General features: G+C 42.6%; 1 protein-coding gene across 7 annotated transcripts in view; it reads right to left on the bottom strand.

Moving 5' to 3' along the window:
• The window catches only part of INTS6 (integrator complex subunit 6), a 77,582-nt gene that overhangs the window by 30,495 nt on the left and 27,074 nt on the right, over positions 1-20,013 (bottom strand). For all 7 annotated transcript variants that reach the window (XM_073343217.1, XM_073343184.1, XM_073343205.1 and 4 more), the window contains 3 exons: positions 10,218-10,401; positions 7,226-7,351; positions 6,414-6,568 (listed from right to left, as the gene is read on the bottom strand). In XM_073343217.1, the coding sequence (XP_073199318.1) occupies positions 6,414-6,568; positions 7,226-7,351; positions 10,218-10,401 (465 nt within the window). The remainder of the gene's footprint in view (positions 1-6,413; positions 6,569-7,225; positions 7,352-10,217; positions 10,402-20,013) is intronic.

Here is a 20,013-nt window from a genome sequence, read left to right as displayed (position 1 = left end):
GAAATCCTGAGATGCATGAACAGGGGGAATCTTGAATAGGAGTAGAGGTCATTTGGCACTGGTGCAACCACGGCTGGAATACTATGTCCAGTTCCAGTACCCACAATACAAGAAGGATGTTGATAAATTGGAGAAGGTTCAGAGCATAGCCACAAGAATGACAAGAAGATTAGAAAACATGTTTTACAGCAGTGGTCTCCAACCTTTTTACGCACAAGATCATGTTTTGAATTCAAGGTCAACCCAGAATCTACCCCGCCCCTTCCCCAAGGGCCCACCCTGCTTACTCCCTGCTTACCCCTCCCCCACCTGCTGGGGAGCTGCCAGGTATCCCCCACTGCCTGCGGGAGTTGGGGAGCTGGCAGGGGACCCCTTTCACTCCAAACTGCAGGGATACCCCGCAGCTCCCAGCCACCAGAGGAGGTGGGGGTACCCTGCAGCTCCCAGCTGCTGCGGGCTGAAATCATGGAGGTCTGCGGTCCACGACCTCCATGATCAAATCATAGCCTTAGCTATGTTCTTATGATCATATTGTTATTTTGACAAAATATGTAGAATTTTAAAATATCGTGCGCATAATTTTTATTTTTTTGGTGCAGAATTCCCCCACAAATAAGGGTACTTCCTGAAGCAATACCATTGAAGTTGCTTATGCTCTTGTAGAACAAGCTCTCACCCTATGAGGGGAAGGAAGATGCAACTACTGGTAAAGCAGGATATACCCAGAGATCCTCTGCGACGATATAACTTGACCTCAGACTCGTTCTGCTATAGCGAGAAACTATCTAGGTGATTTTCTACTTTGTTTTGTCCTTTTCAGGTAGCAGGCGAGAATATGTCACACACATCAAGGGAGTGAGGTCTCCTTTTTTCAGATGCATGCGGTTTTGGAAAAAACAAAGTACTCACTGGTTCATGTGAAACTCCGAAACTACTCTGGAAGTGAATACCGGACATAGTCCTAAAGAGACTTTGTCTTCATGGAATATAGCAAATGGTGGACCCACCATTAGGGATCCTAGCTCAACCACCCTTCCATCTGAGGTGGTGGCCATAAGGAAATCAACTTTCATTAATAAGTGACCCATGAAACATGTAGATACTGGTTCAAAGGGAGGCTTTGGGAGTGCCGAAAGTACAAGATGCAAGTCCCAATGAGGAACATGTTCCCTTTACTGGCAGAAAAGTTCTGATAAGTCTCTTTAAGAATGTGGTAGTCAACAGGTGAGTGAAAACTGAACAACCATCTGATAGTGGATGGCACGTACTGATTGCTGCCAGATGAACTTATACAGAGCTGTGGGAAAGCTCAGCTGTTTTGAGAGAGAAAAGCTAGTCCAAAATGAGGGGTATATCCACTGACTCGGGAGATAAATGTTTTGATGTACCCAGATGAAAAAACGTTTCCACTTGGCTGAATAGCATTTACTAGTGGAAATCTTTCTGCTATTAAGGATTGTTTATACAGCTTGAGAGCAGTAATGTTCTAATGTCAATTCCCATCCAAAAACTAAGAGATTAGAGGAATCTCTTCAGAGTTGGGATGTTTGATCTTGCCCTTTTCCTGTGTCAAGAGATCAGGAAAGGATTGGATGGTGACCAGAGACTCAGATGACAGTTGTGGGAGATTTGGGAACCAAAACTGTCTGGACCGATCGGGGACTATAAGGACGTCACTTGCCAGGTCCTGAAGAATATTCTGCAGGACCCGAGGAAGTAGTGGTTAGGGAGGAAAAGCATAGCTGAGATGGTCTGATAAGGGAAGAAGGAAAGCACTGCCCTGAGAGTGTAGCCCTAGAGCTCCTGTGGAGCAGTATGTGTTACATCTCATTTGTTTGAGAAGGAAACGTCCCTCAATGAGCAAAGATGATGTTTATTAACGAATCATGCAATTCCCACTTGTGATCGATGGCAAAATGCCTGCTGAGGGTGTCTTCCAACATTTTGAATTCATGGAAGATAAGCTGCCAACATGGTGATTCAATTCTTCATACACCACTTCCACAGGATGACTGCTTCTACACACAGGAAAATATAGTTGTCATGTTATCGGACATTGAGGACATAGCGGGACCAGATGAACTGTAGAAAACCCTCTCAAGTTTCTCAAACTGCCTGGAGTTCCAGAAAGTTGATGTGCACCCTGGTTTCTCAGGGTATCCAAGTGCCCTGCACCATAGGGTTGTCCATGAGGACTCTGTAGCCTAAGAGAGAAGCGTCTGTAACACTTATCTCGTCTGGCAAAGATGGTAAGAAGGGTGCATCCACACATACCTGATAGGGATTCTTCCACCAGATCAGGGAAGACATTACTCTTGAAGGAATTGTTACCATGGTGTTCATGCTGTGTTTGGTTGATGAATGTACTGTCTGGAGCCAGACCTGAATGGAACATAGGAGGAGTCTGGTGAATGGGGTAGCATAAGTACATGAAGCCATATGCCTCAGAAGGGAAAGATAAGTTCTAACTGGAGCTTGAGAGTTGAGTATAGCCTGACCTACTAGGGCGCTCATAGTTCAAAACCTGTCCCATGGTAAGGAAGTTCGTGCCATAACTGAATATAGGGTGATCCTTGTGAAGTCTACAGGCTGAACTGGAGTAAGGAGAGACTTTTCAAAGTTCACAGCGATTCCGTCGGAAGAAAGTAGTTAATGCATTGATGTGGTCGACTTATGGGCTTCCTGAGATGTCTTTGCAATGAGAAACTGATCATTGAGAGAAGGGGAAATGGTGAAACTGTTCTGTCTGAAATGAGCTGTTATTACCAGAAAGACCTTGGTAAAAACCTGGGAGGGGGGGCGCAATGGTGAGGCCAAATAAGAGCACCCTGTATGGAAAATGGTCAGGACCCACCATGAATCTGAGAAAACACCATTATGGGCAGGGTGAACAGCCATGTGAAAGAATGTCTTTCATATGTGAAATCGGTTTGTGAATAACGTTGTTGAGATTGTGAAGTTAAAGAATAGGTCTCCAACCTTCTTTTTGGGAACCTGGAAATACGTAGAGCAAAAATCTCTACGTGCTCTATTGCACCTTACTGGAGGTAAAATGTTGTTGTCTAGATTCCTCCCTGGCAGCCCTGATGACCAGAGCATTTGGTGCAGCATGGGTAAAAAGAAATTCCACTCTCTTAGCTGGAAGAAAATAGTATCTCTATGCCCTCTTGGGAGTAGTGGGGTATGTGGTTATGTCTGCCACGCTGCTCTAGCAGGTTCCAGAATAGCTTTATTAACTGGAGCTGGTGGTTTGCAGGATATCCGGGAGTTTGTATTGAGGGTCCTAGGCCTCCTCTAGGGAGATCTGGAGTTGTTCTGGCCACCTTTTGTAATGAATTGTGAATCTGTTTATGATTGTTCTGAGGGGACAGAGATGTCAGGATGACTGCTTCATTGGGCGATGAAGACGGTAATTTTGTTGTTAGAGATGGAACTGTTTCATATTCCTCCTCTTCTATGGGGTCTCAGGAGGAGTCTCTGTCTCTTCCCTTAGAAGGGAATGGTGAAATGATTCCCTTGCAGAATACATGGGCTCTCTATATCTGACACACAGGTCCCAGGTTCTCCAGTATAGCTATCCTGTTGGTTCAGGAGGCAGTTGTGGGGGGCTCAAAGGCATGGGGTACCAACGGTCCTGAGGCAAATGTCGAGGCAGATGTTGGTACCAGAAGGCTCGGTCTCCTATCTGGACTAATGTTTCTTGGAGGAGATGACGGCTCTTCTAGAGGTTCGAATTCTGCTGAGGAATGGGAAAAAAGGGTCTGGATCCAACAATGGAATCAACAGTTTTGGCGGAAGAAAAGCACAGCTAGCAGATAGAAGAGGAGATAGGCTTCTATCAAAAGTACATCCCCTGGTGGAGTCAGGAGAGAAGGTCCCAAATGATGGGGGAAAACTGAGACTCATAAAGAGCAAAGATATCCTCCAGTGTAGTATAAGTCTGATCTCTCTGGAGTACAAGGAGTCCAATCCATTTGTGCTGTCAGGGTTGGAGGAGGGAGGCTCCGTGTGGCCGGTGTGCGATAAAGTGATGGTACCTTCAGTGGTAGAAGCTGTGATTATGCTGGAATCAATGGATCATCTTTTTGCCTTGGATGGTACCACTGGAGTGGATGTTATTGGCAGAGAGTCTAATACTGATAAAGCCCTGTATTTATGAGCTTTAGAGTCATGGCCCGGGGACTCAGGATGTCCAACGTCTTTAGGGTTTGAACAAGCAGATTTGCTCGATTTAGGCAAAGTTGTATTGGACGTCTTTGAAGCAGAACTAGAGGGTGCTCTTATGCTTATCCAAGTGTTCCGTCTCCTGACAAGATGCTGAAGGGGGGGAATCTGTGGGTATGGATCACCCTGCAACAGTCAGAGCTTCTGGCAGGAAGTGTGCTCTGCGTCAATTCACGTTGATATTCAGGGGTTGCCTCAGCCTGTGTCCGACGCTAGCTTTGTGGCCTTCTGCATGAGGTCTTTTCTAAGCCAGAATTCCCTCATGTCATGCCTATGGCTAGGGAAAGAGCGGCAGATAATACACCTAGCTGCGACGTGTGCCTTCCCGAGACACGACAGATAGAGCTGGTCATTGTTGCTGACGAAGACCGAATGTGGGCAGGACACAGAGTTTGAAGTCCCAAGTTCTCCCCAGTACTCACAAGGGGGTATGGGGATAGAGAAGGTCCCCAAGTTGGGAAATTAACTACAAAACTGCTAAAAACTATAAAACTATTTAAAACTTACTATCAGGAACTATATACAAAAGGCACCATGGCTAACTTATTACAGATTGAAGGAATCAAAGGAAAGTTCCAGGCCCTGGAGGTTCTGACCAGCGGCAGCAAAAAACTGGATAGGCAGTCAGTTAAGACATAGCAGGCCATAGTTATGCGAGATTGGTCAAAGCAGGTACAATAGTTGAACTTTTATTTAACAGACCCATCCTTGTCACTAAAATATTAGTCTGTGTCCAAACATGCCAAGCAATCCGTATTTTCAAATTAGTTTTAAAAACCCAGATTAGATCAGATTATATAATTAAACTGTGTGTAGTTTAATAAAGTTTCAAAATCATCTGAACTCTATTGTCCCAAGTAAGTTATTTAAAAAAAGGGGGGGGTACTTGGTTGAGGGGAGACACCAAGTTTTGAAATATCTTTAAAAGAGCCGCACTACTAGAAAGTGTGGGAACCACGGGCCTAGAGCAGTAATTCATAAAACTGTGTTAAGTCCAGACTCAGATGAATGAAAAAACAGCTCCATAATACCCAAGTGCACAACGCTGGTTTTTTTTGTTTGTTTGTTTTTTTGGGGGGAGGAGGTGTTTGTTTTTTAAACAGTTGCAGGAGTTTAATTTTTCTTCAGAATAGGCTAGCCTGCCATACAGCTCAGAAGGCTGTGTATGTCTTACTGGACTGGGCACAATGAGACAATGAATATACACAAACTAAATAAGAACTAAATTTAAGAATAAAATACTCCCACACACCACACTAGTCTTCCATTTTCTATACTCAGTTGAAGCATTTCATGTTCTCTGCAAGCCAAATGCACAGAACACCTTAAAGTTTGTAAACTTTAATAAATCAGAGGTAGGGCACAAAGACTAAAGTGAAGATCCTCTTATAAAGCAGGAAATAGCCCAAAATTACATCAGTTCAACTAATATTTTCAATCAGTGTTGACTGTTATATTATACTACATTACTAATACAAATTGGCATGGGTACATCCTTTTATTCGTAATTAAATAGAGCACAAAGAAAACTAATGTATTGCAAGTGAAGACTTTTTACAATGTGAGGTAAAATTTCTATTTGTGGTAGATTAGAAGCACTGCTACACTGAACAACAGGCGATACGGGCCAACTCTGCCACTTCTGCATTGAAAGAACACTGTCACCACTAGCTTTTACCTTTTCCCAATTTAGGAGATATTTACATAGAAGTGCCCCCCCCCCCGCCCCTAACCAGCAATAGTATGTCTTTTGGATGGTTAAATATGATAGTTCACATGATAAAGAGACGAACATGCATCAGTTCTAGGATCTTTGTTTGCATTCTAAATTGTGTCTTAAGGGAAAATTCTCAGTTTGATCTCTGTTCAAACTCCAAAGAGATACATTTAAGTAAGATGTTTAATGTTCACAGCATTGTGCTCAGATGTTAGCAATAAAAGTCTTATAGGCAGTTTGTTTTTTAAAGAAGCAGATGTCTCTTATGCAATTATTCCACAATGAACATAGTATGTTAATTGCCACGCAGTATCTTATTCACAGCAGTTGAAACATCTGTTTCTGAAAAGAAATGCAGCAGACGTTAGCCTGAATTTCCTTTACAGTGCTTATATTTGAACCAGGTAACCCAGGATTTAAAACCATGAACAGGAAACAGTTAAATGATTTTTCCCTCACTTCAAGGACTTACCAATGTTGGAGAATTTTGATCTGGCCAAAAGGATTCTGGAACAGGCCAATGGCCTATGGGAACTCCAGTTTTAGGGTTTGGTCTGACATAGATAAGTTTGTGACAGCTGTGCCAAGGTTGGGGTCCAAAAGACCTAGCTATATCCATCTGTCCATCTATAAAAAAAAAAATTACCTCCATAACTCTATATTTAATTATATAGTATTTCAAATTATTTAAACACTTTAAATGGAGTGTGCAAGGATTTTTATACACCTTAAGAGGGATATCCTTAAAAGTATATTAGAAACCACAACAATAGTATATACCAGTTTCCAAGTAATTTTTAGCATTTCCAGCAGGAATGCTAACTAATTTAGAGTTGAGTAACACTGTTGAATGCTTACTGAATGGGAGTCTGAAAAAAAAAAACCAGTTCTTCTATTATCTGATGTACTTTCAGAACTCAATTGAAGTGTCCTTTCCTTATCACAAATACTAGACGAATCAAATATTTTCCTGGTGCATGAAGATGACATGAATGAACTTTTAATATACAACATTTCAGAGTTAGAAAAAAGCTAGTATTTTCCATGAACTTGTTCTAGAAGAAGTAGGCAAGTTATTCATATTTAGAACAAAAAAGGAGTAAAGCTACAGAAATTTAAACCACTCAAGAATGTGGTCATATTATTACATTAGAAAGGAACAATGGTGTCTAACACTGTAGTGCTTCTTTCAAATTAAACTATGTACATTTCTGGCTATTGTTAAATTTGAATACCAAATGCAAATCCAATTGGTTATAAAAGTATGTAGAATTTTTCAAATACCTTCAATCGGTGAAGGATCTGGTCCAGATTTTTCAAAATTTATTACTACTCCACTTTGCACTTTTTGAACCAATGACTCAAGACACTGATTCAGCATTTTTGGAGAACACACACAATATGAGCGACCTAGAATGAAAGAAAAAGTCTCAAGACCAAGTCTACTATTTTATATTTCTCCCTTCACCTTTGAAATTTTTTCAGACTAATCCATTTAATAGAAGTCTAGCTATAATGCATTTAATTTAAGACATTTACCATCCTCTCCCAATGTAACAAGTATTCTAAAAGTGACAGTATGCTGCATGTTTATTACATTCTCAAAATTATTTTGCCCATGCAAGCAGGTATTTTTGTTTATAAAGCAGTGGCCATTCAGAGAACACCAGATATCAACATCTACCAGGTTATGATATTTGAGGAGCTCCAGTTATATACTATTCTGAAGTACCCTGTATAAAGAAATAGTGTAGTACCTCAGATACTATGTTAGTGGATTATTGTTAGCAAATATCTTATTGGTAACTACTGTATAACCAACCACATAGTAATTAGAAAAATAAAAAAAGTATCAAACTATACAATTACTTAAAGTAACAAGTTTTATGTGTACAGAATAGAAGATGTCTTCATAGATTATGATAGGTTTCAGAGTAGCAGCCGTGTTAGTCTGTATTCGCAAAAAGAAAAGGAGGACTCGTGGCACCTTAGTGACTAACAAATTTATTTGTTAGTCACTAAGGTGCCTCGAGTCCTCCTTTTCTTTTTGCTTCATAGATTATGTTTGTCAATATAAGTAAGGATTGTGTTGTCAATGTAAGAAAATGACCAAATGACAAATAATGCCCTGCTGTGCTCTGTGTATCAATGTCTCAAAGCTATAAAAAGAGTACTTCTATTACTTCCTGATGGGGAACCTGAGGTATTGCCCTAATACTGTTAAGTATTGCACTGAATCCTTTAAAAAGGTATAGTGCAACTAGAGCATTTTAACAGAACATAAAATCATACAAGATACCAATGGAAAGAGACTTATAAAGTCATGCAGTCCACATCAATGCAGGATTGTCTCCTACACTATATTTTAAGTCTGTTTTCCCAAGGGGGTGTCCTAAGTTCCCTGTAAGCTGTACAGCCGTGCAGCAGGCTATCAAGGGTCCTGCACGTGTGGAGAGGTGCCCCTCCCCCAGCCCGCCACAGAGAGGAGCTCCTTCTCCAGCCTGGCCCAGCCCAGCCCGGCCAGAGCTGCCAGGGAGAGGAGCCCCTCTCTCTGGCCCAGCCCAACCAAGCTGGAACTGCCACAGCCAGGGAGAGGCCCCTCTCACCTGGCCCCAAGCTGCTGTGGCAAGAGAGGGCTGGGGGAGTCCTCTCTCCCCACCGCAGCCCTGGGGCAGCCTGCACCCCACCCCTCATCCCTGGCCCCACCACAGAGCCTTCACCCCAAGCCGGAGCTCTCACCCCCTGCACCCAACCCTCTGCCCCAGCCCTGAGCACCCTCACACATCCCTGATCCCTTGCCCCAGCCCAGAGCCCACACCGCCCCACTCCCCAACCCTCTGACCTAACCCTGAGCCCCCTCCCATACCCCAATCCTCTCATCCCCAGCCCTACCCCAGAACCCGCACCCCACCCCTCTGCCCCAGCCCTGAGCCCCCTCCCACACTCCGAACCCCTCAGCCCCACCACACATCACCTCCATATTGATGCACATAAAATTAATTCCACACATGGATGTAAAAATTAGAGGGAACACTGATGCATCCATAACTTCCCTTGGTAGACACTACACAGCCCAATACATCTGTAAATGTTTTTCCTTCCATAATTGCATCTTATTACTCCTAGTTATACCTCCGTGTATCACTATGTATTGTCTCTTCTACTTTCGAGATTATGCCTATCAAGTATTTTTAGACTTATGTCCCCTCTTAGTCATCCCTTAGCCAAGTTGCTGACATTCAGCTCTTTTAATTCTTAATCAAGAAACTAGAAGGAAGAACAAGAAACTTTGCTGATCTAGTTATGGAGAAATATATAAACAAGTTACAAAGAAAACATGTTACTTCGTTGAAGCAGCAAGAGAGTCTATTAAATGATTTCATTAATGAAGTTCTGAACGCATCTTGGTAACAACTAAGAAACATACTTCATTTTAACTTTATTGCCTTTTACATTTTAAGGATTTTTTCCTTGTTAACTTAAGGTCTCTACTGAACTCTTGGAATGTGAGCTCCCCCTTGTGGCACACTTCAACACCTTTTAAATGGCCCAAAAAGCCTTTTTAATCCAGTGGTTGAGGCATCTGCTTTACATTCTGAGAAGTGTGGGGATCACATCTACTTGAAGTTTCTTTAAATTCTTTCCTTTTCTCCCTCTTCTCCCACCCCAATTACTATCAAAAGGATCTTTTTTCTTTTTTAATACTTGGTGTGTGCTCATGGTACTCTACAGACAAGACTTAACTTCTAGACTGTATCAGAGAAGTTTACAATCTAAATGAGAGATAACCATGAGAGATTACAAAAGAACACGAGAAGCAGTGGAGGAAAAGGGAAAGTGCAGACATTTGTCCAAAGATGTTCTTCATTTAAGAAATATTTAAAAGCTCTCAAAAGAAAACACACCCCATGGCCTTCGAATACTAGCATGTCCAGTGCCAGCAAACTGAACACAATCTCACTACCCAACAGATTTCATGATTCTTAAGAATTCTGGCTGAGTGTCTAAACTACAAAGTATATTTTCCCCCTTCTAGTCAAAATTGCTGAAGAAAGCAAATGCACCTTCTTTCAAGACTATTAGCAGATGAATTTATTTGTAATGTTACTACTTATGTGTCCTAAGAAAGCTGTAACACGTAGCCCCATTGTGCCCAGGGTTTTAAAGAGATTAAACAAAGGAGTCAAATTTTCAAACACTATCTAATACAACTGAGCTATATGCTAGATCACTTTTCTGAAAGATCTACTTTGTCAAGTGAAGCTAAGGCACTCACCTCCTGTGACTTCACACATAGGTGTAATTGCTGAGTCATCAACAGGCACACCTGCTATCTGCTCTGATTCTGGAGTTGTGATGCCAGGCAAACGCAGAACTAAAGCAAACAGTCTCTGATCCCAACGAAAAGGTTCCTTAGTCAATTCACTTCCAGGTAAAGGAGAATTGAGAGGTAAATGGAGCTGAAAAGAAAAATATTTAAACTTTTTCTTCACAAAACAGTGAATTCAAAATTCTAGTAGCTACATGACTGCAATTTATTGTACAAGTCAACCACATGGATATGTAACCCAGAGAAGCTTACAATATAAAACATAGTAGATTTTTTATGTCTAATAAATATGAGAGATCCATAATTCAGTCAACACTGTACATAAATTCATTTCACAGCAATATGAAGTTCTGAAGATGTACATTTACTTTTAAGTTCTTTAAACTTGTTTTATTTTAGAATCCTGCAAGCAGAACTGCATTACTGCAATGTTCTTTCCACAGCAATATTAAAATCTCATTTGCCTAAAGTGTACTAAATTAAAGTTTGTTTTTGGTAAGTACCGAAAGGATCCAGGCTCATTTCAGAAAGTCTGTTTCTTTGCATTCATCTTCAATATAAAATGCACCAATGAATGAAATTATCAACTAAGTGGAAGACCAGAGTATTGGTGGGTATGATGATCCTGCAAAAGAAAAATTTCAGTGCCATCGGTATCAAAATCTAGCACTAATGATAAATCAAGTCTCTGTTACAGGCCTTCTAGCTTCCACAGCAGCTTAACTGAAGAGTAGATCCTGCTCATCTTTATCCTTTGCCAACTTCTGGGGTTCATTTGGTGATTACACCATCAGAACTAAAAGTCAAAAAAGACTTAACTTGATAAGAGTTGCAATTTTTATGACAATATCACTTTTAATGTCGCACACAATGAGCAATTTAAAGAAGTGATTGAAGCACTTCACCTTGGATATACTACAGACAGATTTAAACTTTTAGGTCCACCATGACATGGTACAGAAAGAGAAAAATAAAAAGATTTAAATTAATATTTACGTAAAATGACCCATTTCATGTTCACCCAAGGACATCACAATGTCTAACAAGCATCCATACAGGGAAAAATGCCTTCCTACTGCATGCTGTTGACTCAACATCTGAAGAGAACTATGAAGAACTTTTAAGCTGCTAACAATGCCATCCAAGAATACAGAGTCTTCCCCATTTTATTTTCATTGTCTGAAGAAAGGACAAAAGTTACTCACCTTATGCAGTAACAGTGGTTCTTCAAGATGTGCCCCCCCTATGGGTGCTCCACTTTAGGTATGCTTGTGTCCCTGTGCTGCTGATGGGAGAACTTTGGTAGCAGTGTCCGTTGAGCCCGCACATGTGGTCTTTTCTCGTGCTGTGCCATGAGACTAGCCAGCGCATGCAGGCTAACCCTCCCCATTTCCTTCTCTACTGCACAGAACACAAGAACTAGAGGGAAGGAGGATGGGTTGTGGAGCACTCATAGAAACACTGGTCTCAAAGAACCATCATTACTGGACAAGGTGAATAATTTCTTCTTCCAGTAGTGTCCCTATGGGTGTTCCACTGCAGGTGACTCCCAAGCAGTATCCTTTCTGGAGGGTCAGAACTTCAGAGTTGAGTCTATTACAGATGACAGCACCATGGAGCAGAAGATGGCATCAAAGGCAGAGTCCCCAGCGATGGCACAGTGATCTGCAAAAGTGTGGACTGATGCTCATGTTGTCGCTCTCCAGATCTCTAAGATAATGACATCCTTGAAGGAGGCAACGGATGAGGAGATTGACCTTGTTGAGTGTGTATGAATGGCATCTGGAGGGGTCATATGATGAACTTGGGTAACAATGTCTGATACAGTTCGAGACCCACTTGGAAAGTCTTTGGGCTGATATGGCTGAGCCTTTGGAACTTTCCATTGTGCAGAGGAAAAGCCTAGGGGAGTTCCTGAAGATCTTTGTCTTGTCCAGGTAGAAGGCCAGGGCTCTCCTGACATCCAGGTACACAATATAGCCTCCCTGTTGTCTTGATGAGGCTTAGAGTTGAAGATTGGAAGGTGAATCAACTGATTCATGTGAAAGTAGGAGGTTACCTTAGGGATGAATTTTGGATGCAGTCTGAGCATAACCTTATCCGGAAGAATACCATGTAGGGAGGATGTGCCATCAGAGCTGCTATCTCTCCTATTCTCCTGGTCAAGAAAATCACTACCAGGAACGCTACTACCAGGATAGGTATGTTAGTGAACAGGTGTCCATGGTTCAAAGGGGAGCCTAGTCAGTCCTTTCAGTACAACGTTCAGGTCCCATGTGGTGACAGGAAGCTGAAGTTGAGGGAATAAGTTTACTATGTCACTGAGGAACCTTTTTGTAGTTGGGTGTGACAGTTCAGAGTACTCCCCTACAGGTTGGTGAAAGGCTGTAATAGCCACTAGGTGGACGCTGAGAGAGCTTAGAGATAGTCCGAACCATTTTAGGACTAAAGCATAGACTAGGATATGTAAAAGAACTGCAGATGCTGGGAAGCTTCGTTGGGACATGCACCAAATCTGAAACCTGGACCATTTCTGCAGGTAAGTGCGTCATGTCTCTTGAACACAAGCTTTCTAGGTGTTGGAACCAAACAGGAGCCGTGCTTTGAAGCACAGAATTCCCAGTTTGGAATGTAGAGTACATCCTTTGCTCTGTGAGAGGAGGTGCGGAATGGCCAGGAGAGAGATCAGCAGACATGTTGCAAGCTGAGAGAGGTAAGGGTACCACATCTGTCTCAGCCAAGTAGAAACACGCAATGACACGAGCTCCATCCCTTTTTATTTTCAGCAGGACCTTCGACAGTAGGGGAAATGGAGGGAACATGTAGAAACGGTCCCTGTCCCAGGGGAGAAGGAGAGCATCAACTAAGGAATGTTATCCCATCTCCGGTCTGGAGCAGTTGCATCACACTAAGCAGTTGTATATCCAGAGGAGGAATATGGATGTGTCCCTCTCCTATGACTATGGAAGAGCAGGATCAATGGCCCATTGCAAAGGGGGGGCATTTAGGGGTAATGTATATGGGGTACGGTGTATTCTGTTGGGAATGTATGCAATCTTCCAATATAACACTAGGAGGCAAAATCCTTTCAGTGTATGACCAAATTATGAACTTCTATAAACTGCCACCTGGACTATGGTGCACCAATGGATCAGTGGACTTAATCGTTGTAAACAATTGAACTAGCACCTACTATCCCATACTGTACCAGGTAGTTGAATTGGTTTGGACAATACCAAATTTCACTGTGGATATTCAATGGACACACAAAATGGACAAAAGTACACAAAAATTACAAGAGCAACTTGCTGCAAGCGCCAACAGTTGGCCACACTTACAATACACACTACAGGATGGTGCTGACAAAATTTTAACCTTATCAAAGGAGGAGAAGCAGTATTTTTGCTGGTGGCCAGGATGCTGGATCATACTGCAGTGGTCAGGACTCTTGGTGTTGCCGTGGATTATCATAGCAGCTGGTGTATTGTTAACTATATGTGTGTTACATTGCATATGGAAACAATCAAGGGGGGCACAACCCCCTAGAGAACAGCCACTAATTATAACCTGTAAGTAATGTAGTAAGCCCCTGTAGTGTACTAGACAACCCGGACCCAACCTTCTCCCACTATACTGGAAAGTCTGGAACACTAGTTGGAATAGGTGTAGTATGACCGTACGAGAGAAGGTACAGTGCATGGTACTACACAAGGGGCAGTGGGACAGATGGAACATCAACACCTTCCACCTTGATGCTTGGCCCTGTCAGAAAGTGCGTCGCCATATGTCCTATGCTTTTCCAGGGATACCTGGGCAGGAGGATCCCAAAAGAAAAAAAAGGGGTAGAGTGTTAGGATATAGATATTCAGGCCTGTCTGTAAAGGCCTATACTCTAAGAATGTAGGTATATGTTTATCATTTAGCTAGTAATAGCAGTATACAAGAAAGAATCTGTGTAAGGGCCTTCTCTCACTGTGACAGTCTGAGGCCCTGTTCTTAGGCCAATGCCTTTGGCTAAGCAGCAGAGGCAGCCATAAGCTGGGAAGCGTACGGTCACATCCTCACATTCCAAACTAGTCAATGTGGGGCTGTTAGGAAGGTGATCCGATCTATCACCTCCAGAGAAAGGGAAGAGCCTAGAAGATGTAAAAGGAAATTTAGGTTGATAGTTTTCTGTCTGGTAAGAACTCACTTATCAATAGACACAGCTGGGAAACCCTTATGTCTTTATAGATGTAATTGTGAAGTCCTCACTTCTGTATTGTTTTGTCATTATAGTTCCCACTTTGCTATTGTTTATTGGCATGGTCTCTGTCTGGTTCTGTGATTGTTTCTGTCTGCTGTATAATTAATTTTGCTGGGTGTAAACCAATTAAGATGGTGGGATATAATTGGTTCGCTAATCATGTTACAATATGTTAGGATTGGTTAGTTAAATTTCAGTAGAATGATTGGTTAAGGTATAGCTAAGAATATTACTATATAAATTAGGGGCAAACAGGAAGTAAGTTGGGATTCGAAAATAAGGAAAAAGGAACTTGGATTTAAGCTTGCTGAAAGTTCACCCCAACAAACATTGAATTGTTTGCACTTTCGGACTTCCGGTATTGATGCTCTCTGTTCATGTGAGAAGGACCAGGGAAGTGGGAGAGTGAAGGAATAAGCTCTCTAACAGAGAGCATCAACTAAGGAATGTTATCCCATCTCCGGTCTGGAGCAGTAGCATGGACACTTCTTGTTCAGCTGAATGGCGAACAAATCTGTAGACAGTGTCCCCCATCATCTGAATAGGTCATGAAGTACCTAAGCATCTCCCACTCATGTTCGTGTGGGAATTTGCAACTGATACCGTCCACTACCAAGTTTTGTGCACCTGGAGGTACACTGCAGACAGTGTAATGTTGTGTGAGATTTCCAATTCTATAATCTCATTGCTTCTGCATAAAGAAAGGTGATCTGGCTCCCCTTTGCCAACTGATGTAGTACATACAGGTAACGTTGTCTCAGGATATGTGTGTGTGTGTGTGTGTGTGCGTGCGCGCGAGATCAGTAGGAGGAAATGAGTAGAGGCATTCCTAACCACTCTCAGCTTGAGGAGATTGATGTGGAGGGATATCTTGGTGGGCGACCATTTAGGTGCACGCCCCAACCTATGAATGACGTGTCAGTGGCGAGGAGCAATGATTGTGATGTTTTCAAGAAGGGGATTCCTTTGTAAACAATGCCTGGGTCCTTCCACCAGTTTAAGGAGTTTTTGATCCTGGTGGGTAGTGACAACCTGTCCTTGTTCACTCTGTAAACCAAACCATATTTGGAGGCATTGCATGGGAAGCCTGGCATGAGGTATCACCGCCGTGCCCCTACCATATGTCCCAAGAACTGGAGGCAAAGCCTGACCAGTATTTGTGGGCTGCTCTGAAAGATGTCTATGAGTAAGACTAAGGATAGGAACCTGTACTGAAGTAAGACAGCTTTGGCCTCTAACATGTCGAGGTCAGCCCCTATGAATTCCAGGTATTGCACTGGAGTGAGGGTTGACATCTTGGGTGCTGCTCTGTAGACCCAGCTCTACAAACAAATGTATTGTAGTGTCGGTGACTTGGTGAGCTTCCCGGAGAGATCGGGTCCGAGGAGACAATCGTCCAGGTATGGATAAATCATTATCCCTTGAGAGCATAAATGAGTGGCCACCACTGAGAGAACCTTGGAAAATACCCTCAGGGCTAATGATAGACCAAAGGGAAGCAGTCTGTTTTGGTAGTGGTCGTGTCCCAGAGTGAATCTAAGAAATTGTCTGTGAGCTGGTAGATTGAGATGCAAAAATAGATGTCCTAGAGTTTGAGGGCCAAAAACCAGTCTACCTGTTCCAATGCTGAATGATTGTCAATAAGGTGACCATCTTGAAATTTGAGCCTTGACAAACTTGTTGAGAGCTCTGAAGTCTAGTACGTGTCTCCAACCTCCCTTCCTTTTAGATATTAGGAAATAACGAGAGTAGAACTCCATGCCTCACAGATGTTGAGGTACTGGTTCTATGGCTCCTAGCTGGAGGAAGTGACCTATCTTGCATCATAGTAAACTCTCATGAGAGGAGTCCCTGAAGAGGGACAAGGAAGGAGGTACGGAGGTAAGCTGGAGTATCCAGTTCAGACAGTCTCATCAGTTTGATGTTATGCAGTTCCAGGCACTGCAGAACACTGCCAATCAGTGGCCATATGGGTGTGGAACGATGGTTGGCTGTGTCAGCTGGGGGCGGGGAATAGTCTAACGGTGCCTCGACCTGCCCATCAAAAGTGGTGTTTAGATGTATTGGGCTGGGATGAAGATTGTGGGCCAGACGGTTTCTGTTTAGGAAATTTCCCTTTCTTTATTTGCATCTTACAGTGGAGCTGAGGTTGGTATTGAGACATGCATGGTCTATGCTGGGATTGTGGACTAAATCATCTCTTCTGTCCCACTGTATAGATACCAGTGACCGGAGGGTAGCCCTGGAATCCTTCAGGATATAAAGGGAGGTGGCAGTCTTCTCAGCAAAGAGCTTCGTGCCCTCAAAACAGAAGGTCCTCATCCACGGACTGCACCTTTATATGTGGTATCCTCTACTGTATTCTTGTAATGAGAACAACAGACACCAATGCTCATTGACAAATCATATTAAAAAGGCAGGTAGGACAAAAAGTAGCCACATTTGCACTGCATGATCCAGAATCTTCTGGATTGGTATGGCCAGACGATTTGTTTAAACATAAGCAGCACTACAGTGCCATCCCTTGAGACTTCCATTATTAGACCAAGAACAGGATGGGAAAAATTATAGTGAATGCACTGAGAGATTTCACAAATGAGTGGTCTAGTAACAGAAAAGAAGTTACTTGTATCACCACCCTGAGTACAATCCTAAGGGAAGGACCTCATCCGGCTCAGCGTTTTCCCAATAACCCCGGAAATGTCAAAGCAGAACAATAGTATTCTGATGCTATCAGTAGCAAATGTTGCAGAAGGAGCTGGTAACATGAGAAAATGTCTTCCTTTCATCAATGGACAAGAAGTGGTAGCCCATCTGCATGGGCAGTTCCTGTTCCACATCCCAGCATGAAACCTGACTGGAAAGGTCCAAGATCTCAGCAATGTACAGGAATAGTTGAAAACTACTTTCAAGAACTATTTGGTTAGTTTGCTCAGGAAAGAAAGATTGGATACTAGGTGGTAATTTGCTAGATCCAAAAAGGTACACAGGTGGCTTTCCTGATTATTGGCTGTGGTTGTCTGTCCAGAGTCAGGCCTTAAAACCTCATGGCCCCTTAACAGCAGCTAGGCTGGGGTACTGCCCTTACTCAGAGGACGGTAGGAAAACATAAATATGCAGACTGCTTAAAGTTAGCCTAGTAGTGATATTTAGACAAACTAATCACATCTGCATTGAAATAGACAGCTCAATTATAGAATGAACTGCCTACAGGATAGTGTCACTGTAGCCTTTGAAGAATTTTAAGAACATCTGGACTAACAGAATTATGGGAAGTCAAGAATAATCTCAAGGACCCTGAAGTAAACTTCACAATCAGATATATCAGGGTGATCTCCAATGCAGGAATCAAAAATATCAGTATTTCTCTGGGAGGAAAGTTATGTGAGCACATTTGGAGCAGTACTAGACAACAGTAACTCCTCACTTAACATTGTAGTTATGTACCCGAAAAATGCTATTTTAAGTGAAACCATGTTAAGCGAATCCAATTTCCCCATAAGAATTGATGTAAATAGGTGGGGTTAGGTTCCAGGGAAATTTTTTTTTGCCACACAAGACTATACATATATATACACACACACATTATAAATTTTAAACAAACAATTTAATGCTGTACACAGCAATGATGACTGTGAAGCTTGGTTGAGGTGGTGGAGTCAGAGGGTGAAAGAGCGTGGGATATTTCCCAGGGAATGCCTTGCTGCTAAATGATGAACTAGCACTTGGCTGAGCCCTCAAGGGTTAACACATTGTTGTTAATGTAGCCTCACACTCTACAAGGCAGCATGGAGGGAGGAGACACAATAGATGCAAGGCAGTGGCTGCAAACCCACATTATCCCATTGGAGCACACCACTCGTTCCAAAGTCCCGGGGGTTGCATGTATGTGTGACACAAGGCAGTGGGGGGAGGGACACCTGAACTGCCCGGCAATTGATAGTCTGCTAGGCGGCTGCGGCACAGAGAACTTAGGGGAGCTGACAGCGGGGCTGCTGGCTGCTGGTTCCAAGCCCCAACCAGCTGCAATGGCTGCTCTTCCTGCAAGCAGTTGACAAAGCAGGGGCTGTCAAACAACATTATAGGGGAGCACTGCGCAACTTTTAAACGAGCATGTTCTCTAATAGATCAGTGACGTAACAACGAAACAATGTTAACTGGGATGACGTTAAGTGAGGAGTTACTGTACCTCATTACTCATCACTCAAAGGGGGGGGGAGGAGACAGACTAGTGCAAAGACATAAAAAAAGAAAACCCAAAACATCAAATACGCTGAAGCAGAAATGATCAAACTGAATTACAGACTACTTGCTAGTGGTCCACAGACAGCTGGCTTCACACATTATGCAACCATGTCCTTTCTCCTACCCTGCTCCTTATCAACTTAAGTACATTAAAAGAAAGCTAAAAATATATTTCACACTTTCTTAATATCACTTTTCCATGAAAGCTCTTTCTCTAAATTGCCACAGGAATGTAATACAAGGAAAACAGGAGAAAAAGTCTGCACAATTACAGTTTGGAAGGGAAGTGGTCTGTAAGATAATCTCTATATTAAAATGTGATGCACCATACAAAAATGTTTGAGAACCTGTTCCAAGAAAAAAAAATCAAGAAAAAAGAAAACCCACCAGCACTGAAAGGGGCTCAGATATTAGCTTTTGCTTTTGAAAAGAGGGACCAGCCTGTAGCAATGTTTTTCTGTTTCAAGGCCTGTACAAAGAAGAAACCAGACCAGAACCATTGTATCAGTAAAGAACCCCTCACCATTCATCTGAGGCCTGGACTACACTAAGGGGAGGGGGGGGGGAGAAATACTGATCTAAGTTATGCAACTTCAGCTACGTGAATAACATAGCTGAAATAGATGTACTTAGATCGACTCACCGCAGTGTCTTCACTGCAGTGAGTTGACTGCTGCCGCTCCCCCGTCGACTCCGCCTGGGTCTCTTGCCAAGCTGGAGTACGGGAGTCGACGGGAGAGCACTCGGGGGTCGATTTATCGTGTCTAGACTAGACACGATAAATCGATCCCTGCTGGATTGATTGCTGCCCACCGATCCTGCGGGTAGTGTAGACATACCCTAAGATGTCTGACAATCTGACAAAGAGGATCTGACAATCAAAGCAGTTAGGAATAGTTGTAACTTCACAAGCAGGGAGGCTCATGCCATCTGGTGATAAAACAATTTATTGCCTCAGAGTTTTAGCTATGGTGACCTGTAAAGTTTATTGTGAGCATGGACCCAGTATTTTTTATCTTAAATATTCTAAGGTATAGGTGTGCATTTAATTTGAAATTAACTCCTCTTTAGCCCACCTTTTTGTTTTAAATTGTTAAGGGACATTCCAGAGCTCAGACAATAATGCTAAACAGACAGCTATAAAATCCAGAAGTAATCTCTTCTTCTGCACTTCACGTGTCCCAACCTGCTCTCTGGTTCATGGTTCCCATCCTTGGAAGATCACTACATTAAATCAGGTCCATACAAATT

Source organism: Lepidochelys kempii, chromosome 1, assembly GCF_965140265.1.
Source record: "Lepidochelys kempii isolate rLepKem1 chromosome 1, rLepKem1.hap2, whole genome shotgun sequence".
Taxonomy (NCBI): domain Eukaryota; kingdom Metazoa; phylum Chordata; order Testudines; family Cheloniidae; genus Lepidochelys; species Lepidochelys kempii.
Note: the sequence above shows the minus strand (reverse complement) of the source record. Positions and strands in the feature narration are given on the sequence as shown.